We start from the raw sequence: 21,385 nt of genomic DNA on the forward strand, positions 1-21,385 counted from the left end.
GATCTTGATGTATCGCGAGCTTTGCTATTATAGTTGGATCTTATGATGTTTCTCCCCCTCTACTCTCTTGTAATGGATTGAGTTTTCCCTTTGAAGTTATCTTATCGGATTGAGTCTTTAAGGATTTGAGAACACTTGATGTATGTCTTGTGTGGGATACCTGTGGTGACAATGGGGTATTCTATTGATCCACTTGATGTATGTTTTGGTGATCAACTTGCGGGTTCCGCCCATGAACCTATGCATAGGGGTTGGCACACGTTTTCGTCTTGACTCTCCGGTAGAATCTTTGGGGCACTCTTTGAAGTTCTTTGTGTTGGTTTGAATAGATGAATCTGAGATTGTGTGATGCATATCGTATAATCATACCCACGGATACTTGAGGTGACATTGGAGTATCTAGGTGACATTAGGGTTTTGGTTGATTTGTGTCTTAAGGTGTTATTCTAGTACAAACTCTAGGATAGATTGAACGGAAAGAATAGCTTCGTGTTATTTTACTACGGACTCTTGAATAGATCGATCAGAAAGGATAACTTTGAGGTGGTTTCGTACCCTACCATAATCTCTTCGTTTGTTCTCCGCTATTAGTGACTTTGGAGTGACTCTTTGTTGCATGTTGAGGGATAGTTATATGATCCAATTATGTTATGATTGTTGAGAGGACTTGCACTAGTGAAAGTATGAACCCTAGGCCTTGTTTGAACGCATTGCAATACCGTTTGTGCTCACTTTTATCATTAGTTACCTTGCTGTTTTTATATTTTCAGATTATAAAAACCTTTATCTACCATCCATATAACACTTGTATCACCATCTCTTCGCCGAACTAGTGCACCTATACAATTTACCATTGTATTGGGTGTGTTGGGGACACAAGAGACTCTTTGTTATTTGGTTGCAGGGTTGCTTGAGAGAGACCATGTTCATCCTACGCCTTCTACGGATTGATAAACCTTAGGTCATCCACTTGAGGGAAATTTGCTACTGTCCTACAAACCTCTGCACTTGGAGGCCCAACAACGTCTACAAGAAGAAGGTTGTGTAGTAGACATCATAGATCCGGACACGTTCATTGTGTTCGAAGACTATGTTGGAGTATTCGGAGGAGGAACCCGCCTTGCAATGCCGAAGACAATCTGCGCGCCGGACACTTCGTCATTGAAGCCTGTTTCAGGGGCTACTAAGGGAGTCCTGGACTAAGGGGTCCTCAGGCGTCCGGCCTATTGGGCATGTGCCGGACTGATGGGTTATGAAGATACAAGACCGAAGACTCTCACCCGTGTCCGGGTGGGACTCTCCTTGGCGTGGACGGCAAGCTTGGCATTCGGATATGAAGATTCCTTTCTCTGTAACCGACTTTGTATAACCCTAGTCCCCTCCGGCGTCTATATAAACCAGAGGGTTTAGTCCGTAGGGATAATCATAATCATATAGGCTAGACTTCTAGGGTTTTAGCCATTACGATCTCGTGGTAGATCAACTCTTGTAATTAATACTTATATTCATCAAGATCAATCAAGCAGGAAGTAGGGTATTACCTCCGTAGAGAGGGCCCGAACCTGGGTAAACATCGTGTCCCCTGTCTCCTGTTACCATCGACCCTAGGCGCACAGTTCGGGACCCCCTACCCGAGATCCGCCGGTTTTGACACCGACAAGGGGCGGCGGCCATAGGGGAAACCCTATATGGGTTTGGGCGCCCCCACCCCTAGGAAACTTGCCTCCCAAACCGGGAGGGGCGGCTGCCCTAGGGGAGGCGCCCCCACCTCTCCAGGTTAAGTGAGATGGGGTGGGAGTGGCGCACATCCCCTTAGTGGGCTGGTGTGCCCCCTCCCATTGGCCCATAAGCCCCCCCAACGTTTGCCGGGGCCTCCGAAACTCATTTCGGTCACGCTGGTCATCACCCGGTACTCCCAGAACAATTCTGGACTCCAATACCCTTTGTCCAATATATCAATATTCACCTCCGGACCATTCCGGAGTTCCTCGTCATGTCCAGGATCTCATTTGGGACTCCGAACAACCTTTGGTAACCACATACTATTCCCATCACAACTCTAGCGTCACCGAACCTTAAGTGTGTAGACACTACGGGTTTAGGAACCATGCAGACATGACCGAGACATCTCTTCGGACAATAACCAACAGCAGGATCTGGATACCCATGTTGGCTCCCACACGTTCCATGATGATCTCATCGGATGAACCACGATGTCGAGGATTCACTCAATCCCGTATACAATTCCCTTTGTCCATCGGTATGTTACTTGCCCGAGATTTGATCGTCGGTATCCCCATACCACATTCAATCTCGTTACCGGCAAGTCTCTTTACTCGTTCCGTAACGCATGATCCCATGGCTAACTCCTTAGTCACATTGAGCTCATTATGATGATGCATTACCGAGTGGACCCAGAGATACCTCTCCGTCATACGGAGTGACAAATCCCAGTCTCTATTCGTGCCAACCCAACAGACACTTTCGGAGATTCCTGTAGTGCACCTTTATAGCCCCCCGGTTACGTTGTGACGTTTGATACACCCAAAGCATTCCTACGGTATCCGGGAGTTGCACAATCTCATGGTCTAAGGAAATGATACTTGACAATAGAAAAGCTCTAGGAAACGAACTACAGATCTTGTGCTATGCTTAGTATTGGGTATTTTCCATCACATCATTTTCCTAATGATGTGATCCGGTTATCAACTACATCCAATGTCCATGGTCAGGAAACCATAACCATCTATTGGTCAACGAGCTAGTCAACTAGAGTCTTGCTAGGGACATGTTGTGGTCTATGTATTCACACATGTATTACGGTTTCCGGTTAATACAATTATAACATGAACAATAGACAATTATCATGAACAAGGAAATATAATAATAACCATTTTATTATTGCCTCTAGGGCATATTTCCAACAGTCTCCCACTTGCACTAGAGTCAATAATCTAGTTCACATCGCGATGTGATCAACACTAATAGTTCACATCGCCATGTGACTAACACCCAAAGAGTTTACTTGATTCAATAATCTAGTTCACATTGCCATGTGATTAACACCCAAGAGTTTACTAGAGTAAATAATCTAGTTCACATCACCATGTGATTAACACTCAATGAGTTCTAGGGTTTGATCATGTTATGCTTACGAGAGAGGTTTCAGCCAACGAGTCTGCAACATTCAGATCTGTGTGTTCTTCGCGAATCTCTATTTCATATTGTAGATGTTGCTACTATGCTCCACTTGGACCTATTCCAAATGGTTGCTCCACTATATGTATCCGGTTTGCTACTCAGAGTCATCTGTATAGGTGTTAAAGGTTGCATCGACATAACCCTTTATGACGAACTCTTCATCACCTCCATAATCGAGAAACATTTCCTTATTCCTAAGGACAATTTTTGACCGTTGTCCAATGATCCACTCCTGGATCACTCTTATACCCCCTTGCCAGACATGTGGCAAGGCACATCCCAGTACACAACATGGCATATCATATAGAGCCTATGGTCGAGCTTTCGTCCTTTCTCTTTCTTCTGCCGTGGTCGAGCTTCAAGTCTTAACTTCACACCTTACAACTCAGGAAAGAACTCCTTCTTTGACTGATCCATCTTGAACTCCTTCAAGATCATGTCAAGGTATGTGCTCTGTGAAAGTCTTATATTATCAGGCGTCTTGATCTATCTCTATAGATCTTGATACCCAACATGTAAGTAGTTTTACACAGGTCTTCCTTTGAAAAACTCCATTCAGACAACCATTTATGGTTTCCAGAAATTCTACATCATTTCCGATCAACATATGTCATCCACATATACTTATCAAAATGTTGTAGTGCTCCCACTCACTTTCTTGCAAATACAAGTTTCTTGCAAACTTTGTATAAACCCAAATGCTTTGATCACCTCATCAAAGCGTATGTTCTAACTCCGATATGCTTGCTCCAGTCCTAAGAAGGATCGCTGGAGTTTGCATACATTTTAGCATACTTAGGATCGACAAAACCTTCTGGCTGTATCACATACAGCCTTTCCTCATGGAAACAGTCAAGGAAACTTTGTTTTGACATCCATCTGCCAGATTTCATAAATGAAAATGCAACAACTCCTAACATAATTCTAACAGACTTTAGCATCGCTATGATTGAGAAAGTCTCATCACAGTCAACTCCTTGAACTTGTCAGAAACTTCTTTGAGACAAGTCGAGCTCCATAAATGGTGACAATACCATCCGTGTCTATCTTCTTCTTAAAGATCCATTTATTCTCAATGGCTTGCCGATCATCGGGAAAGTCTACCAAAATCCATACTTTGTTCTCATACATGGATCCTATCTCGGATTTCATGGCTTCCAGCCATTTGTTGGAATTCTGGCCCACCATCGCTTCTTCATAGCTCATAGGTTCATCGTTGTCCAACAACATGACCTTTAAGACAGGGTTACCACTCAGAAGTTGTACACGCCCTTGTCGACCTACGAGGTTTGATAGTAATTTGATTTGAAGCTTCATGATCATCATCATTAGCTTTCTCTTCAACTGACGTAAGTGCCACAGAAACATCTTTCTGTGATGCGCTACTATCTGGTTGAAGTGAAGGTTCAACAACCTCATCAAGTTCTATCTTCCTCCCACTCAATTCTTTCGAGATAAACTCTTTCTCGAGAAAGGACATGTTCCTAGCGACAACCACTTTGCCCTCAGACCTGAGATAGAAGGTATACCCAATCGTCTTGTTTGGTATTCTATGAAGACACAATTTTCCGCTTTGGGTTCGAGCTTTTCTGGCCGAAGCCTATCGACATAAGCATCGTAGCCCCAAACCTTAAGAAACAACAACTTAGGTTTCTTGTGAAACCATAGTTCATACGGTGTCGTCTCCACTGACTTATATGGTGCCCTATTTAAAGTGAATGTAATTGTCTCTAATGCATAACCCCAAAATGATAGCGGTAGATCGGTAAGAGACATCATAGATCACACCATATCCAATAGGGTGTGATTACGACGTTCGGACACACAATTACGCTACGGTGTTCCAGGTGGCATCAACAGTGAAACGATTCCACCTTGCCTTTAGTGATTGCCAAACTCATAACTCAGATACTCTCCCCTTGATTAGATCGTAGGGACTTGATCTTCTTGTTGTTCGGTAACGCAGTAATTTCAAAAAAAATCCTACGCACACGCAAGATCATGGTGATGCATAGCAACGAGAGGGGAGAGTGTTGTCCACGTACCCTCGTAGACCGTAAGCGGAAGCGTTATGACAACACGGTTGATGTAGTAGTACGTCTTCACGATCCGACCGATCTTAGCACCGAAGATACGGCACCTCCGCGATCTGCACACGTTCAGCTCGGTGTCGTCCCATGAACTCTACATCCAGCTGAGATCGAGGGAGAGTTTCGTCAGCACGACGGCGTGGTGACGGTGATGATGAAGCTACCGGCGTAGGGCTTCGCCTGAGCACTGCAACGATATGACCGAGGTGGAAATCTGTGGAGGGGGCACCACACATGGCTAAACAATCAACTTGTGTGTCTATGGGGTGCCCCCCTCCCCCGTATATAAAGGAGTGGAGGAGGGGAGGTCCGGCCCTCTCTATGGCGCGCCCCAAGGGGGATTCCTACTCCTAGTAGGAGTAGGTTCCCCCCTTCCCTAGTTGGAGTAGGAGAAGAAGGAAGGGGAAGGGGAGAGAAGGAAAGAGGGGGCCGCCGCCCCCTCCCTAGTCCAATTCGGACCAGCCCATGGGGGGCGCGCAGCCACCCCTTGAGGACCTTCTCTCCTTTCCCGTATGGCCCATTAAGGCCCATTACTCCCCCGGCGAATTCCTGTAACTCTCCGGTACTCTGAAAAACACCTGAATCACTCGGAACCTTTCCAATGTCCAAATATACCCTTCCAATATATCAATCTTTACGTCTCGACCATTTCGAGACTCCTCGTCATGTCTGTGATCTCATCCGGGACTCCAAACAACCTTCGGTACATCAAATCACATAACTCATAATGCAAATCGTCATCGAACGTTAAGCGTGCGGACCTTACGGGTTCGAGAACTATGTAGACATGACCGAGACACATCTCCGGTCAATAACCAATAGTGGAACCCGGATGCTCATATTGGCTCCTACATATTCTACGAGATCTTTATCGGTCAAACCGCATAACAACATACGTTGTTCCCTTTGTCATCGGTATGTTACTTGCCCGAGATTCGATCATTGGTATCATCATACCTAGTTCAATCTCGTTACCAGCAAGTCTCTTTACTCGTTCCGTAATGCATCATCTGCAACTAACTCATTAGTCACATTGTTTGCAAGGCTCATAGTGATGTACATTACCGAGAGGGCCCAGAGATACCTCTTCGATAGACGGAGTGACAAATCCTAATCTCGATCTATGCCAACTCAACAAACATCATCGGAGACACCTGCAGAGCATCTTTATAATCACCCAGTTATGTTGTGACGTTTGATAACACACAAGGTGTTCCTCCGGTATTCGGGAGTTGCATAATCTCATAGTCGGAGGAACATGTGTTAGTCATGAAGAAAGCAGTAGCAATAAAACTGAACGATCATTATGCTAAGGTAACGGATGGGTCTTGTCCATCACATTATTCTCTAATGATGTGATCCCGTTCATAAAATGACAACACATGTCCATGGCTAGGAAACTTAACCATCTTTGATTAACGAGCTAGTCAAGCAGAGGCATACTAGGGGCACTCTGTTTGTCTATGTATTCACACATGTATTAAGTTTCCGGTTAATACAATTCTAGCATGAATAATAAACATTTATTATGATATAAGGAAATATAAATAGCAACTTTATTATTGCCATTAGGGCATATTTCCTTCAGTCTCCCACTTGCACTAGAGTCAATAATCTAGCTCACATCGTCATGTGTTTTAACACCAATAGTTCACATCTTTATGTGATTAGTTCACATCTCCATGTGACTAACACCCAAAAGGTTTACTAGAGTAAATAATCTAGTTCACATCGCTATGTGATTAACACCCAAAGAGTAATCATGTTTTGCTTGTGAGAGAAATTTAGTCAACGGGTCTGCCACATTCAGAGCCGTATGTATTTTGCAAATTTTCTATGTCTACAATGCTTTGCATGGAGCTACTCTAGATAATTGCTCTCACTTTCAATATGTATCTAGATCGAGACTTGGAGTCATCCAGATCGGTGTCAAAGCTTGCATCAATGTAACTCTTTACGACGAACTCTTTGTCGCCTCCATAACCGAGAAACATTTGCTTATTCCACTAAGGATATTTTTGACTGCTGTCCAGTGATCCACTCCTGGATCATTATTGTACCCTCTTGCCAAACTTATGGTGAGGTACACAATAGGTCTGGTACACAGCATAGCATACTTTATAGAACCTATGACTGAGGCATAGGGAATGACTTTTCATTCTCTTTCTGTTTTCTGCCGTGGTCGGCTTTTGAGTCTTTACTCAACTTCACACCTTGCAACACAGGCAAGCACTGCTTCTTTGACTGTTCCATTTTGAAATACTTCAAAATCTCGTCAAGGTATGTACTCATTGAAAATATATCAAGCGTCTTGATCTATCTCTATAGATCTTGATGCTCAATATGTAAGTAGCTTCACCGAGGTCTTTCTTTGAAAAACTCCTTTCAAACACTCCTTTATGCTTTCCAGAAAATTCTACATTATTTCCGATCAACAATATGTCATTCACATATACTTATCAGAAATGTTGTAGTGCTCCCACTTACTTTCTTGTAAATACAGGCTTCACCGCAAGTCTGTATAAAACCATATGCTTTGATCACTTTATCAAAGAATATATTCCAACTCCGAGATGCTTGCACCAGTTCATAGATGGATCGCTGGAGCTTGCTCACTTTGTTAGCACCTTTAGGATCGACAAAACCTTCTGGTTGCATCATATACAACTCTTCTTTAAGAAATCCATTAAGGAATGCAGTTTTGACATCCATTTGCCAGATTTCATAAAATGCAGCAACTGCTAACATGATTTAGACAGACTTTTAAGCATCGATACGAGTGAGAAAAATCTCATCATAGTCAACACCTTGAATTTGTTGAAAACATTTTGCGACAATTCGAGCTTTGTAGATAGCAACACTACTATCAGCGTCCGTCTTCCTCTTGAAGATCCATTTATTCTCAATGACTCACCGATCATCGGGAAAGTCAATCAAAGTCCATACTTTGTTCTCATACATGGATCCCATCTCAGATTTCATGGCCTCAAGCCATTTTGCAGAATCTGGGCTCATCATCGCTTCCTCATAGTTCGTAGGTTCGTCATGGTCTAGTAACATGACTTCCAGAATAGGATTACCGTACCACTCTGGTGGGGACCGTACTCTGGTTGACCTACGAGGTTCAGTAGTAACTTGATCTGAAGTTTTATGATCATCATCATTAGCTTCCTCACTAATTGGTGTAGGAATCACTGGAACTGATTTCTATGATGAACTACTTTCCAATTCGGGAGAAGGTACAATTACCTCATCAAGTTCTACTTTTCTCCCACTCACTTCTTTCGAGAGAAACTCCTTCTCTAGAAAGGATCCATTCTTAGCAAAAAAAATCTTGCCTTCGGATTTGTGATAGAAGGTGTACCCAACAGTCTCCTTTGGGTATTCTATGAAGACACATTTCTCCGATTTGGGTTCGAGCTTATCAGGTTGAAGTTTCTTCACATAAGCATCGCAGCCCCAAAATTTAAGAAACGACAACTTGGGTTTCTTGCCAAACCACAGTTCATAAGGTGTCGACTCAACGGATTTAGATAGTGTCCTATTTAACGTGAATGCAGCTGTCTCTAAAGCATAACCCCAAAACGATAGCGGTAAATCAGTAAGAGACATCATAGATTGCACTATATCCAATAAAGTACACTTATGACGTTTGGACACACCATTATGCTGGGGTGTTCCAGGTGGCATGAATTTGTGAAACTATTCCACATTGTTTTAGTTGAAGACCAAACTCATAACTCAAATATTCGTCTCCGTGATCAGATCATAGAAACTTTATTTTCTTGTTACGATGATTTTCCACTTCACTCTGAAATTCTTTGAACTTTTCAAATGTTTCGGACTTGTGTTTCATCAAGAAGATATACCCATATCTGCTCAAATCATCTGTGAAGGTTAGAAAATAACGATACCCGCCGTGAGCCTCAACACTCATCGGACCGCATACATCAGTGTGTATTATTTCCAATAAGTCAATTGCTCGCTCCATTGTTTCGGAGAACGGAGTCTTAGTCATCTTGCCCATGAGGCATGGTTCACAAGCATCAAGTGATTCATAATCAAGTGATTCCAAAAGCCAATCAACATGGAGTTTCTTCATGCACTTTACACCAATATGATCTAAATGGTAGTGCCACAAATAAGTTGCACTATCATTATTAACTTTGATCTTTTGGCTTCAATATTATGAATATGTGTATCACTACGATCGAGTTTCAATAAACCATTTATATTGAGTGTATGACCATAGAAGATTTTATTCATGTAAATAGAACAACAATAATTCTTTGACTTAAATGAATAACCGTATTGCAATAAACATGATCCAATCATATTCATGCTCAACGCAAACACCAAATAACACTTATTTTAGGTTCAACACTAATCCCGAAGGTAAAGGGAGTGTGCGATGGTGATCTTATCAACCTTGGAATCACTTCCAACACACATCATCACCTTTCCCTTAACTAGTCTCTGTTTATTTTGCAACTCTCGTTTTGAGTTACTACTCTTAGCAACTGAACCAGTATCAAATACCGAGGGGTTGCTATAAACACTACTAAAGTACACATCAATAACATGTATACCCAATATACCTTTGTTCAGTATGCCATCCTTCTTATCCGCCAAGTATCTAGGGCAGTTCCACTTCCAGTGACCATTTCCTTTGCAGTAGAAGCACTCAGTTTCAGGCCTGGGTCTAGCTTTGGGCTTCTTCATGGGAGTGGCAACTTGCTTGCCATTCTTCTTGAAGTTCCCTTTCTTTCCCTTGCCCTTTTACTTGAAACTAGTGGTCTTGTCAACCATCAACACTTGATGATTTTCTTGATTTCTACCTTCGCTGATCTCAGCATCGCGAAGAGCTTGGGAATTACTTTCGTCATCCCTTGTATATTATAGTTCATCACGAAGTTCCAGTAACTTGGTGATAGTGACTAGAGAACTCTGTCAATCACTATTTTATCTGGAAGATTAACTACCACTTGATTCAAGCAATTATAGTACCCAGACAATCTGAGCACATGCTCACTGGTTGAGCTATTCTCGTCCATCTTGTAGGCAAAGTACTGTCAGAGGTCTCATACCTCTCGACACGGGCATGAGCATGAAATACCAATTTCAACTCTTGGAACATCTCATATGCTCCATGTCGTTCAAAACAGTTTTGAAGTCCCGGTTCTAAGCTGTAAAGCATGGTGCACTAAACTATCAAGTAGTCATCATACTGAGCTTATCAAATATTCATAACGTCTACATCTGCTCCTGCAACAGTTCTGTCACCTAGTGGTGCATCAAGGACATAATACTTTTGTGCATCATTGAGGATAATCCTCGGATCACGGAGCTACTCCGCATCATTGCTACTAACATCTTTCAACATAGTTTTTCTCTAGGAACATATCAAAAATAAAACAGGGAAGCTATATGCGAGCAATTGATCTACAACATAGATATGCAAATACTATCAGGACTAAGTTCATGATAAATTTAAGTTCAATTAATCATATTACTTAAGAACTCCCACTTAAACAGACATCCATCTAATCATCTAAGTGATCACGTGATCCATATCAACTAAACCATGTCCGATCATCATGTGAGATGGAGTAGTTTTCAATGGTTAACATCACTATGTTGATCATATCTACTATATGATTCATGCTCGACCTTTCGGTCTCAGCATTTCGAGGCCATATCTGCATATGCTAGGCTCATCAATTTTAACCCGAGTATTCTGCTTGTGCAAAACTGGCTTGCACCCGTTGTATGTGAACGTAGAGCTTATCACACCCGATTATCATGTGGTGTCTCAGCACGAAGAACTGTCGCAATGGTGCATACTCAGGGAGAACACTTATACCTTGAAATTTTAGTAAGGGATCATCCCATAATGCTACCGTCGCACTAAGCAAAATAAGATACATAAAAGATAAACATCACATGCAATCAAAATATGTGACATGATATGGCCATCATCATCATGTGCCTTTGATCTCCATCGTCACCAGCATGACACCATGATCTCCATCATCTTGATCTCTATCAATGTGTCGTCACATGGTCGTCTTGCCAACTATTGCTTTTTCAACTATTGCTATCGTATAGCAATAAAGTAAAGCAATTATATGGCGCTTGCATCTTATGCAATAAAGAGACAACCATAAGGCTCCTGCCAGTTGCCGATAACTTCAATCAAAACATGATCATCTCATACAACAAATTATATCTCATCACGTCTTGACCATATCACATCACAACATGCCTTGCAAAAACAAGTTAGACGTCCTCTATTTTGTTGTTGCAAGTTTTACGTGGCTGCTACGGGCTTTTAGCAAGAACTGTTCTTACCTACGCATCAAAACCACAACGTACTATAGTGATTGCTCTTTGATCTTCAGAAAAAAACCCTGTTCATTGAAACCGATTCAACTAAAGTTGGAAAAACAGACACCCACTAGCCACCTATGTGCGAAGCATGTCGGTAGAACTAGTCTCGCGTAAGTGTACGCGTAATGTCGGTCTGAGCCGCTTCATCCAACAATACCACCGAATCAAGAATCAACTAGTGACGGCAAGCAATATGTATATACCCACGCCCACAACTCCTTTGTGTTCTACTTGTGCATATAATATCTACGCATAGACTTGGCTCGGATACCACTGTTGGGTAACGCAGTAATTTCAAAAATTTCCTATGCACACGCAAGATCATGGTGATGCATAGCAACTAGAGGGGAGAGTGGTGTCCACGTACCCTCGTAGACCGTAAGTGGAAGCGTTATGACAACGCGGTTGATGTAGTCGTACGTCTTCACGATCCGACCGATCTTAGCACCGAAGATACGGCACCTCCGCGATCTGCACACGTTCAGCTCGGTAAGGTCCCATGAACTCTAGATCCAGCTGAGGTCGAGGGAGAGTTTCGTCGGCACGACGGCATGGTGACGATGATGATGAAGCTACCGGCGCAGGGGTATGACCGAGATAGAAATCTGTGGAGGGGGCACCGCACACGGCTAAACAATCAACTTGTGTGTCTATGGGGTGCCCCCCTCCCCTGTATATAAAGGAGTGAAGGAGGGGAGGGCCGACCCTCTCTATGGCGTGCCCCAAGGGGGATTCCTACTCCTAGTAGGAGTAGCTTTCCCCCCTTTCCTAGTTGGAGTAGGAGAAGAAGGAAGGGGAAGGGGGAGAGAAGGAAAGAGGGGGGGCGCCACCCCCTCCCTAGTCCAATTCGGACCAGCCCATGGGGGGGCGCGCAGCCACCCCTTGAGGCCCTTCTCTCCTTTCCCGTATGGCCCATTAAGTCCCATTACTTCCTGTCCCTTCAAAGGGTGAGCTGTGGCATGCATGATTTGAAAGTGTGATGGAATAACTAATCGTGACAGGTATGAACACTTCTCACATATAGGACGCGGTAAGAGAGTTTTGACATTGGAATACAATCCGATCTGAATTTGAGTCCGATTGATAGGATACAGTATTATTACTAGTATAAAACACAATGTGATAATCTGTTTTTCCTGGCAGGATAATCTGACCTTTTAAATACGGATAATATACAACCATGAGGTTTTAAATATTAACAAACAATATGTGAATAATATCTTTGCTTATGAGATGAGGCATATGCTTGTTAGTTATTTTGTTTGCTTATTTTAATACCTTCTAGTGCTTCATGTGCTCTTAAAGTGTATAAGTATTGATATTTGCCGAACTCGATATTTGCTCACTGTTTATGTAAAAAAATTAGTTTAAAACATTTATATATTTTTCGTGTATGAATGTCGACGTATATGCACGTGTATTCATTATCGTACCATGTTTGAATCCTCACAACCCGGTCCTAGAATCCGCATCCGCCCCGCTTCCAAATCCGAAATAAATATAGAATAGAATACTGTATAAGTATTATCCGTCTGGGTCCAATCCGGTCTCACCCCTACTAGTGACTTACCGAGTCTTTCACTCCAACTTACTGAGTCTTTCACTCCAAAGATTTTGACTATACTGCATATATAGTACCGCAGTTGGCTCAACCACTCGACACATAGCTACAAGAAAATTCACAAAGAAAACAAAAGCAAGAAAACAAAGGCAAATAACATGTCTAGTTTTTCAACATCTTTTATCTTATGTTCCGCAAAAAACAAAGCAATGAAAACTACTTGCCTGGTCACCACGAGCGGTCTCCAGTTAATCAAGTAAGTCGGTTACATCTAGTTCTTATCTGATGACTTTACATCTGTAAAAGCTAAGTACTTTTTTCTCCCTTGGCTTATATGCTATCCAGTAAAAGATGAGTTAAGCTCTAAAGTTTGAATTCTCAAGAAATTTCAACTATATATACTCTGAACCTAGCTAGTGCATGGCTATGCTACTTTTTTTAACACGGTACATACGCAAACACTCGTATATACGCGCATACACTCACCCCTATGAACGCACATACGCACACTCTATCCCTATGAGCACCTCCGAAAGACTGAGCCGGCATATTATCTTGAGATTTACAAAGTCACCGTAGACGTCTCATAGTTGACGGGAACATCTCCTCCCACTGAACACGCATCGCCGAAAATCATGAAATAATTCAGGAATATGCGGGCGCTAGGACTTGAACCCTATCCTCCTTTTGGTGCATGTGGATCTTGCTTTGTACTTTTGATTCATAGCTGTCACCATAATCGCTACATGAACTTTAATTACTACAACAATTACGCAAAGTACCCACCTTGGCTTCACGTACAAGTAAGTCCAACTTGGGATCAAAAGCATACGTTGAGCTGGTTTAATTTATCATGATTAAATTTGGTTTGATGTTGGGTGAAAAAGGTAAATCTATTTAAAGCTGCCATAACACGACAAATATATACTTCCAAATCGCATGGAGAACCTCTTATAGCTTCTTTTTCAGTAAATCTATCAGCTTGGACATGTGAGTCCAGTGAGTCATCTTACTAGTTTATTTGAAATGGCATCTACTTTTTAGGTCAAAATATTTTACATGTTTTTTAAATAAGCTCAGGGAAACAAAAGCAAATAACATGTATAGTTTCTTCAACATCTTTGTTTATCTTACGTTCCTCCACTACTAGAAAACAGGGCTTTGGTCCAGGCCGGGTCAGCCCATTAGTCCCGGTTCAGTCCAGAACCGGGACCAATGGGGGCATTGGTTCCGGTTCGTGAGCCCAGGGTGCCGGCCGGGCCACGTGGGCCATTGATCCCGATTCATCTGGACTTTTTGGTCCCGGTTGGTGGGATGAACCGGGACCAATGGGCCTCGCTACTGGCCCACAACCATTGGTCCCGGTTCGTGCCTCAAACCGGGACTAAAGGTTTAGTCCCGGTTTGAGGCACGAACCGGGACTAATGGGGTTGAGACCTTTAGTCCCGGTTCGTGCCACGAACCGGTACTAAAGGTCCCAATTTCAAACTCTACCCCTCCCCCCGATCGCCTTTTCAGTTTTAAAAAAAATAAAAGAAAATGATGGAAATGTCAAAAAAATAAAAGAAAATAAGTTTCCCATGTGATATGTGGTCTAGTTGTTGGGAAAATTTGCAAATGTGAATTTTGACTTTATTTGCAAAATCTCTCTGAAATTTGTAAAAATGGGCATAACTTTTGCATACTAACTCCGATGAAAAAGTTTTTTATATGAAAAATCATCTACTCGAAAAGTTACATCCGAATTTAATGGCGGAACCCCGTTAAACATTTTTAAAATCCTCAAAAACCTAATAGAAAAAAGTTACGGGGCTTTTAAGATCTAGAGTGAAAAAAATTCAAACAGTGGGCAAACTGTGGTCAAATAATGGTCAAACTAATTATTCTAGAATATTAGTGTTACTAAATAATTATTTCTGTTATTTCAATTTTGGTCAAATCTGGTCAAACTGTGGTCAAACAATGGTCAAACTAATTATTCAAGAAATATTAGTGTTACTAAATAATTATTGTTTTTTAAAACAATAGTTTTAAAATAAAACTATGAAATGTGTCACTTCATGCTCAAGCAAAATTCCTGAAGGTTAATAGGATTGACATCTTAGTATTGTTAGGAATACAACAAGTGCAGACTTGGAGCGAGGGAGAATAGAACCCGGAAGTTAAGCGTGCTCAGGCTGGGGGAGTGGGAGGATGGGTGACCGTTCGGGAAGTTAGATGATTTGGAATGATGAGGGGTGATTAGAGGATAAATTGAGAAGTGATGAGGGGTGGCGATTACAGACTAGAGGTTAAAATAATTCAGAAATTTGAAAATCAAAATAAATTAAAAAAAAATTCAAAAAAAAATCATAAAATTTCCTTTAGTCCCGGCTAAAGGTGGAGCTCCACGTGGCCGCGCCCTTTAGTCCCGGTTCTGGATTGAACCGGGATTAAAGGGATAGGCATTAGTACCGACCTTTTTCTACTAGTGCTCAAAAAAATAAAGCAACGAAAACTACTTCTCTGGTCACCACGAGTGGTCTCAAGTTCTCGTCAAGTCAGTCCAGTTACATTCAGTTCTTATATGAGTACTTTACATCTGTAAAAGTTGAGTGCTCTATTTCTCCCTTGGCGTATAATCCAGATATGCTACCCAGTAAAAGTTGAGCTAAACTTCAGAGCTAAAGTCTAAAGAAGATGATCCTTTCAGTTAATGGAGAAATTTCAACTATATATACCTCCGAACATTCCCTGTCTTAGCTAGTGCTGGTGGATCTAGCTTTCTACTTTTGTGCATGTGAATCCGGCTTTCTGATTCGGTTCATTAGCCGTCCTTAAACTAAACAATAATCAAGTAACTCACTGTCACGTATATGCACTAATTAAAGCTGTCATAATACGACAAATGTTTGATTCCAAATTGCTTGGGGAAATGTCTTAGCCTTCCTTTCAGTAAATCTATCAGCTTGGATATATATGAGGCTAGTGTTGTCGTGCTTGTTTATCCGCAAAAAAATAAGTGCTATCTTGCTTGTTTATCCGCAAATCGCAAGTGGCAGTTACTTTTTAGGTTGAAGATTTTACGTGCAGATCAAAATCACCTGCCACACAAGTAGAATCTAACTGGTGATCCTGTCTTGGTAAATAAATTCTTCCTTGATCGGTTCATGGACTCCATCAAAGGGGAAAGATTGCATCCAAGATGTGGCAGCGTGCGTCTAAAGTAGTATGGTGCAATAACTAATCTTCATCTGATAGGTACGAACACTGTGTTCTTAGTCTTAGGTAGATGTTTTCTCATGTAGAGTTAGCTCATAATAGTATAAAATTGGTGTAAGAACACTACTAGTTCCCTGTATGAGATGTTTTTTTTCTAAAGCAGTAGACTTGCACATGAAGCCACTGCCAGGCGATGGTGTCATATTTAATCTGGTTCATGATACAAGTGTGATTCACACTAGTAGGAAACAAACATCATGTGCTTACCGTTCTCGTTCAATTCAGGTCGAAGACCTGTTTGGACTAGCAAGAAACGAACGGTTAAAACCGGCCGGATCATTCGTTATTCTCACTGACTACCAGGCCCACATGTCTCCCCAATCTCTCTCTCTCTCTCTCTCTCTCTCTCTCTCTCTCTCTCTCTCTTTCTCTCTCTCACACACACACACATGTGCGATGGGGAAGACGACATCTCCATGGCTTATGGGGCTTTGAGATTCTTTCACCATAGCATAACGCCGCTAAGGGTGTGCGCGGCGGTGATTTGGCATGGAGTACAATCACAAATGAAGGTGGAAGCGTGAAGCCAATGTCGACCTTACTCAAGTACAGCATGTCGCGATTGGTGCATATGATGGGAAGAACTTTCGATCTATTCATCAACTATCAACGTAGTACAAAGAACACTAGAAGTAAAAAATCACATTAAGGTCCATAGACCACCTAGTGACGACTACAAGCACTGGAGTGAGCCGAATGCTTGCCGCCATCATAGTCCCTCCCTCATCAGAGTCTGACATTCTTTGTTGTAGTAGACAGTCGTGGTGTTGTCGTGCTAAGGCCCTACAGGACCAACGCACTAGAGCAGCAACCGTCGCCGATGAAGAGAAGCATAGATAGAATGGATCCAACTTGTAAACACAGATGAACGAAGATCAGATCCACGTGGATACACCAAAGACGAACGCCAACTGATTGAATTCCGCGAGATCCGCAGGAGACAAGCGTCCACACGCCGTCCGACAATGCCAGAAGCACCGCCGGGATGGGGTCTAGGCGGGGAAAACCTTATTCCATCTTCAAAAAATCGCCGTCGCCTTGCCTCTTTAAGCAGAACACAAATCCTAAAAAAAATTCAAAAAAATATTAAAAATAGAGCCCTCCAGTCGGTATGGATCGGGATCCACCGCACCTCCATGGCCCTAAGGCCACAGAGACGAGCAGACCGGCGCGGGCGCGGGCGGGAGGCACACGAAAGCTAGCAGCTAGCCCTCTGCGCGAGCGGCGGCGCTGTTACGAGCTTTCATCCTACTTATTACTTCTGGTCCTAAAGAAAATGGCAAACATTAACTAGCCCTTCTCCTAACATGCAAAAGACCCGTAGCTAAATATTAGTGACCATAAATATTTTGATAAAAAATATGACAACTAAATTAAAAACTTTTATATGATTTATTGTATTTAGTTGTTGATAAAGTAGATCTTTAATTTTCCATGCATGTTGAGGTGGATATTTTGCATGTATGTTTTTGGAATTGGTAAATCTCCATTGACTGAGACTTATACTATAATCGTGAGATCTTACATGAAGATTCGTGTAATTTTTTTTCTTTTTCTTTCTTCTTTCTATATGTTGTGTCACTTGATTAAGATTTTGTTAAGTCTCAGTAGAGATGTAGCCATCCCTTTGTTTACATGATGAGATGGCATGTGTGCATGCATGTTGATAGGATTATCTATTTAGATATAGAAGATACTGTATATGGTATATATGCATCAACAAACGGTAGGAGTATAGTCTTTGTTCTAGCAACATGACTGCGCAAGAGCAACCCGGCCATTTTGCGACCGAGCCACGTCCCACGACGATGCACGAGAGACGAGCCGGCAGCGCGCGCGCGCGCCGATGAGCTCACGCAGCTGCGTCACGGCGATGACACGCCCCGACGTCGGCTCGCGCGCAGGGACACACATCGATCTACCATGGCGGGCCCCTCCCCGGACGCGCCGTAGCTCCACGTTCCGCGCCGCTTCCTCCTCCGTCGCTCTCGCGGTCTCGCTCGCCTTTCTCCAACTCTTCCTCCCAACTTCTCACCGCGCGCCCGCCGGCTGCACCAATAAAAACTTGAGCCGTGCGCGGTGAGCAAGCCCTGTTCTCCAGACCCTCTAGTAGCTCGCAAGCTAGCATGGCATCTTGTGGCGGCGCGGGCGATGACGGCGGCCGCTCACCCCCGGCGGTGGTCTACGACGACCTGGTGGAGGTGCGCGAGCACGCGGCGACGCTGCAGACCATGCTGCAGGGGTCGCCAAGAGTGTTGGACATGGACGCGAGGGAGCTCGTGAAGGGGATGATGGCCAAGCTGTCCAGCGCTATGTCGGTGTTTGGCTCCACCAGCGGCGGTGTGGAGGCGTCTTCTGGGAGGAAGAAGAGATCAGCCACGGCGTCCGGGCCGCACCGCCGGAGCACCTCCAGGAGAAGGTGATCAAAGAAAGCCTAGCTGTACCTCGTTTCACTAGAAAAAACACCACAGTATGCATGCAATCTAACAAATTATTATCGCCTCCAACTATCTACTCCCTCCGTTTGGAATTATTTATCACGAAAATGGATGTATCTAGATGTATTTTAGTTCTACATACATCCATTTTCGAGACAAGTAATTCCAAACGGAGGGAGGGAGTAGTATTTTACAAATTGTACTACTATTAATTTGGCGGCCTAGTGGGGGAACTTTAAGCGCCAATGATCAGTGGGCGAAAAGTATAGGCTGCTTCTGATGACCTGACCAAGTTCGTTGTTGTTTTTGTCAAAAGTAGATGCTGCTATAAGATCACTTGGGCATGCACGCATGCATGGGTCTATCAAATCATATATACTGTAGTTGTTAATTAATCATGTCTCTTATGCATGCCAGGTCGAAGAGCCCTTTCATCAACATGGTCACTGCTAGGACGCTCAACGATGGCAAGACATGGAGGAAGTACGGCCAAAAATATATTCATGCCTCTACTAACCCGAGGTACATATATGTCTTTTCTGTTGTGCTGCAAATTAATTTGGAAGGAAAGGGAAAAAATGAGGTAGTATGAATGCAGAACCGAAAAAGACACTTGCCAAGTGGTTAATTTGCTAGTTGAGCTTTTTAATTTTATATCCTTTGTGGTAAGTTGAGCTTTTTTATTAGCTAGTTGTTCTTGTATATATTGGAGTATTATTAGCTAAGGCTCTAGCTAGCTAGTAGAGTTGTAGCTAATTTGCATATGCACAATGGCACATCCAGGAGCTACTACAGGTGCTCTCATAAGCCAGACCAAGGCTGCCAGGCCACGAGGCAGGTCCAGGAATCCGAGTCCAACCCGTCGGAGTACATCATCAGCTACTACGGCCAGCACACCTGCAAGGACCCTTCCACGTTTCGATCACTCTTCATCCAAGGCGCCGCCGACGCTGCCCCGCCAGCAGACTGCTCAAATCTCATCAGCTTCACGTCGATCAACGGCGCGGCTGCGAGCACGAGCACGAGCGCTTTTGCTCATTGTGTCGTGAAAGATGCGGTTGATCTTCATCCGATGCTTTCCTCCCGCTTCTCCAACTACAGCTCCTCGCCGCCGGTGCAGGAAGGTGTGTCCAGCGGCTCGCCGTCGCCGGCTGGCCACGGGAAGTTCATGCAGTACGCCGGCGGGCAGCTCGTCGACGTTATTGACCAAAGGACGTCGCCGTTGACCGTGGGATCAGCGCCGGCGGAGTACTGGCCGGTGGCGGGGGATGCTGGCGCGGGCATGGACAGCTTCCCTTCCTCGCCGTCGCCGAGCAGCCTTGGGTTCATGTCTGGCTCGTTAGGGGGCTCATTTGGCAATAGCATTTACGACGACGACCTGTTCGGCTTCGATTCCTGACCAAGGTTGTGAACCCATGCATATGCATGCATCCATGCAAATTGGCCCATTAACACACGGCGCAATTTGCATGTCTGGGGTAGTAGTAATATTTTATTATGAAGGTATATTGTGTATGCACGTATATTGGGCATGTGGATAGAAGGTAATATGTACTGTATTGGATATCATGTGTAAACATATAGGAGTAGTACTAGTACTAGGTTGTATGTAGGTTTGCCAGTACGACCTTAAATTATGGGTTTTATTAAATTTTGTTTAAATAATATTAGAATGTTTTATCACCTTGTGTCTGCATAAAAAAGTGCATATATCCCAATACTCATGCCTTGCACAATAAGAAAAGGTACTCAATTCTCTCTGTCCAAAATAAAAGCTTTGCAATTTTTACTGTTAAGCCAAGTGGCAAGCCTCGTAATCTATCTCAATCAACAACTTCAATGGTGAAATCAATATGATTTCTCTATTATTGGGAAAAGCACAACAAGATTATTTTCGAGGAACCTCAACAAGCAGGAGCACTTGAATTCTATTGAAAAGGAGAATGGCTTTATTTATGACAAAATTGGTTCTGAAAAGTTATGCAGTAGTACATAAGAGTAAGATTTCTGTGACAAAAATCGGACCAAAGGCATTACAAATTTCCAATTTATGGAGATGAAAGCTTGATCTCAGCAAGATTTAAAACCCATACTTTAGTACTCATTTTTTTGTGAATAAATCACTTCCATTACTTAAACAGGTTCATTACAGTCCTGCTGACACAGCATGTTAATCTCATCAGGTACACCTCCTAACCACACAGCAGTTTTAGGAAGAGAGAAGGATTTTGCGCCCTAACTAGTACATTAAACAATTGCACATGGTTTGACAGTACAACCCGGTTTGTAGCAATCCTTTACAGCCTTTCAATTAAGTTACTGGTATATGCCTTTTTTTTTATTAGATAATGCATGTCACTAAGCTAATCCTTGAAACCAGGACACTGCCAGACAAGGGTCTGCGTCCATGCTTGGTTGGACCAATGGATATCCACGTTGGCCTA

General features: G+C 43.0%; 1 protein-coding gene across 1 annotated transcript; it reads left to right on the top strand.

Annotated features, from left to right (window-relative positions):
* The first annotated feature begins 18,527 nt into the window (after positions 1-18,527).
* Positions 18,528-20,480, top strand: LOC125540980 (uncharacterized). The gene is made up of 3 exons (XM_048704491.2): positions 18,528-18,922; positions 19,359-19,463; positions 19,725-20,480. The coding sequence occupies exons 1-3, from the start codon at positions 18,630-18,632 to the stop codon at positions 20,338-20,340; spliced, it is 1,014 nt and encodes a 337-aa protein (XP_048560448.2). The 5' UTR covers positions 18,528-18,629; the 3' UTR covers positions 20,341-20,480.
* The last annotated feature ends 905 nt before the right edge of the window (positions 20,481-21,385 follow it).

This window comes from Triticum urartu, chromosome 2A, assembly GCF_056163025.1.
Source record: "Triticum urartu cultivar PI428250 chromosome 2A, HENAU_Tu73, whole genome shotgun sequence".
In the NCBI taxonomy this organism is placed as follows: Eukaryota; Viridiplantae; Streptophyta; class Magnoliopsida; order Poales; family Poaceae; genus Triticum; species Triticum urartu.

Excerpts from the sequence above, each read along its gene's own strand:
- LOC125540980 (XM_048704491.2), top strand. The coding sequence starts at position 18,630 with ATGGCATCTTGTGGCGGCGCGGGCGATGACGGCGGCCGCTCACCCCCG. Across the intron at positions 18,923-19,358 it reads CGGAGCACCTCCAGGAGAAG|GTCGAAGAGCCCTTTCATCA; the intron begins GTGATCAAAGAA and ends TATGCATGCCAG. Across the intron at positions 19,464-19,724 it reads CATGCCTCTACTAACCCGAG|GAGCTACTACAGGTGCTCTC; the intron begins GTACATATATGT and ends TGGCACATCCAG.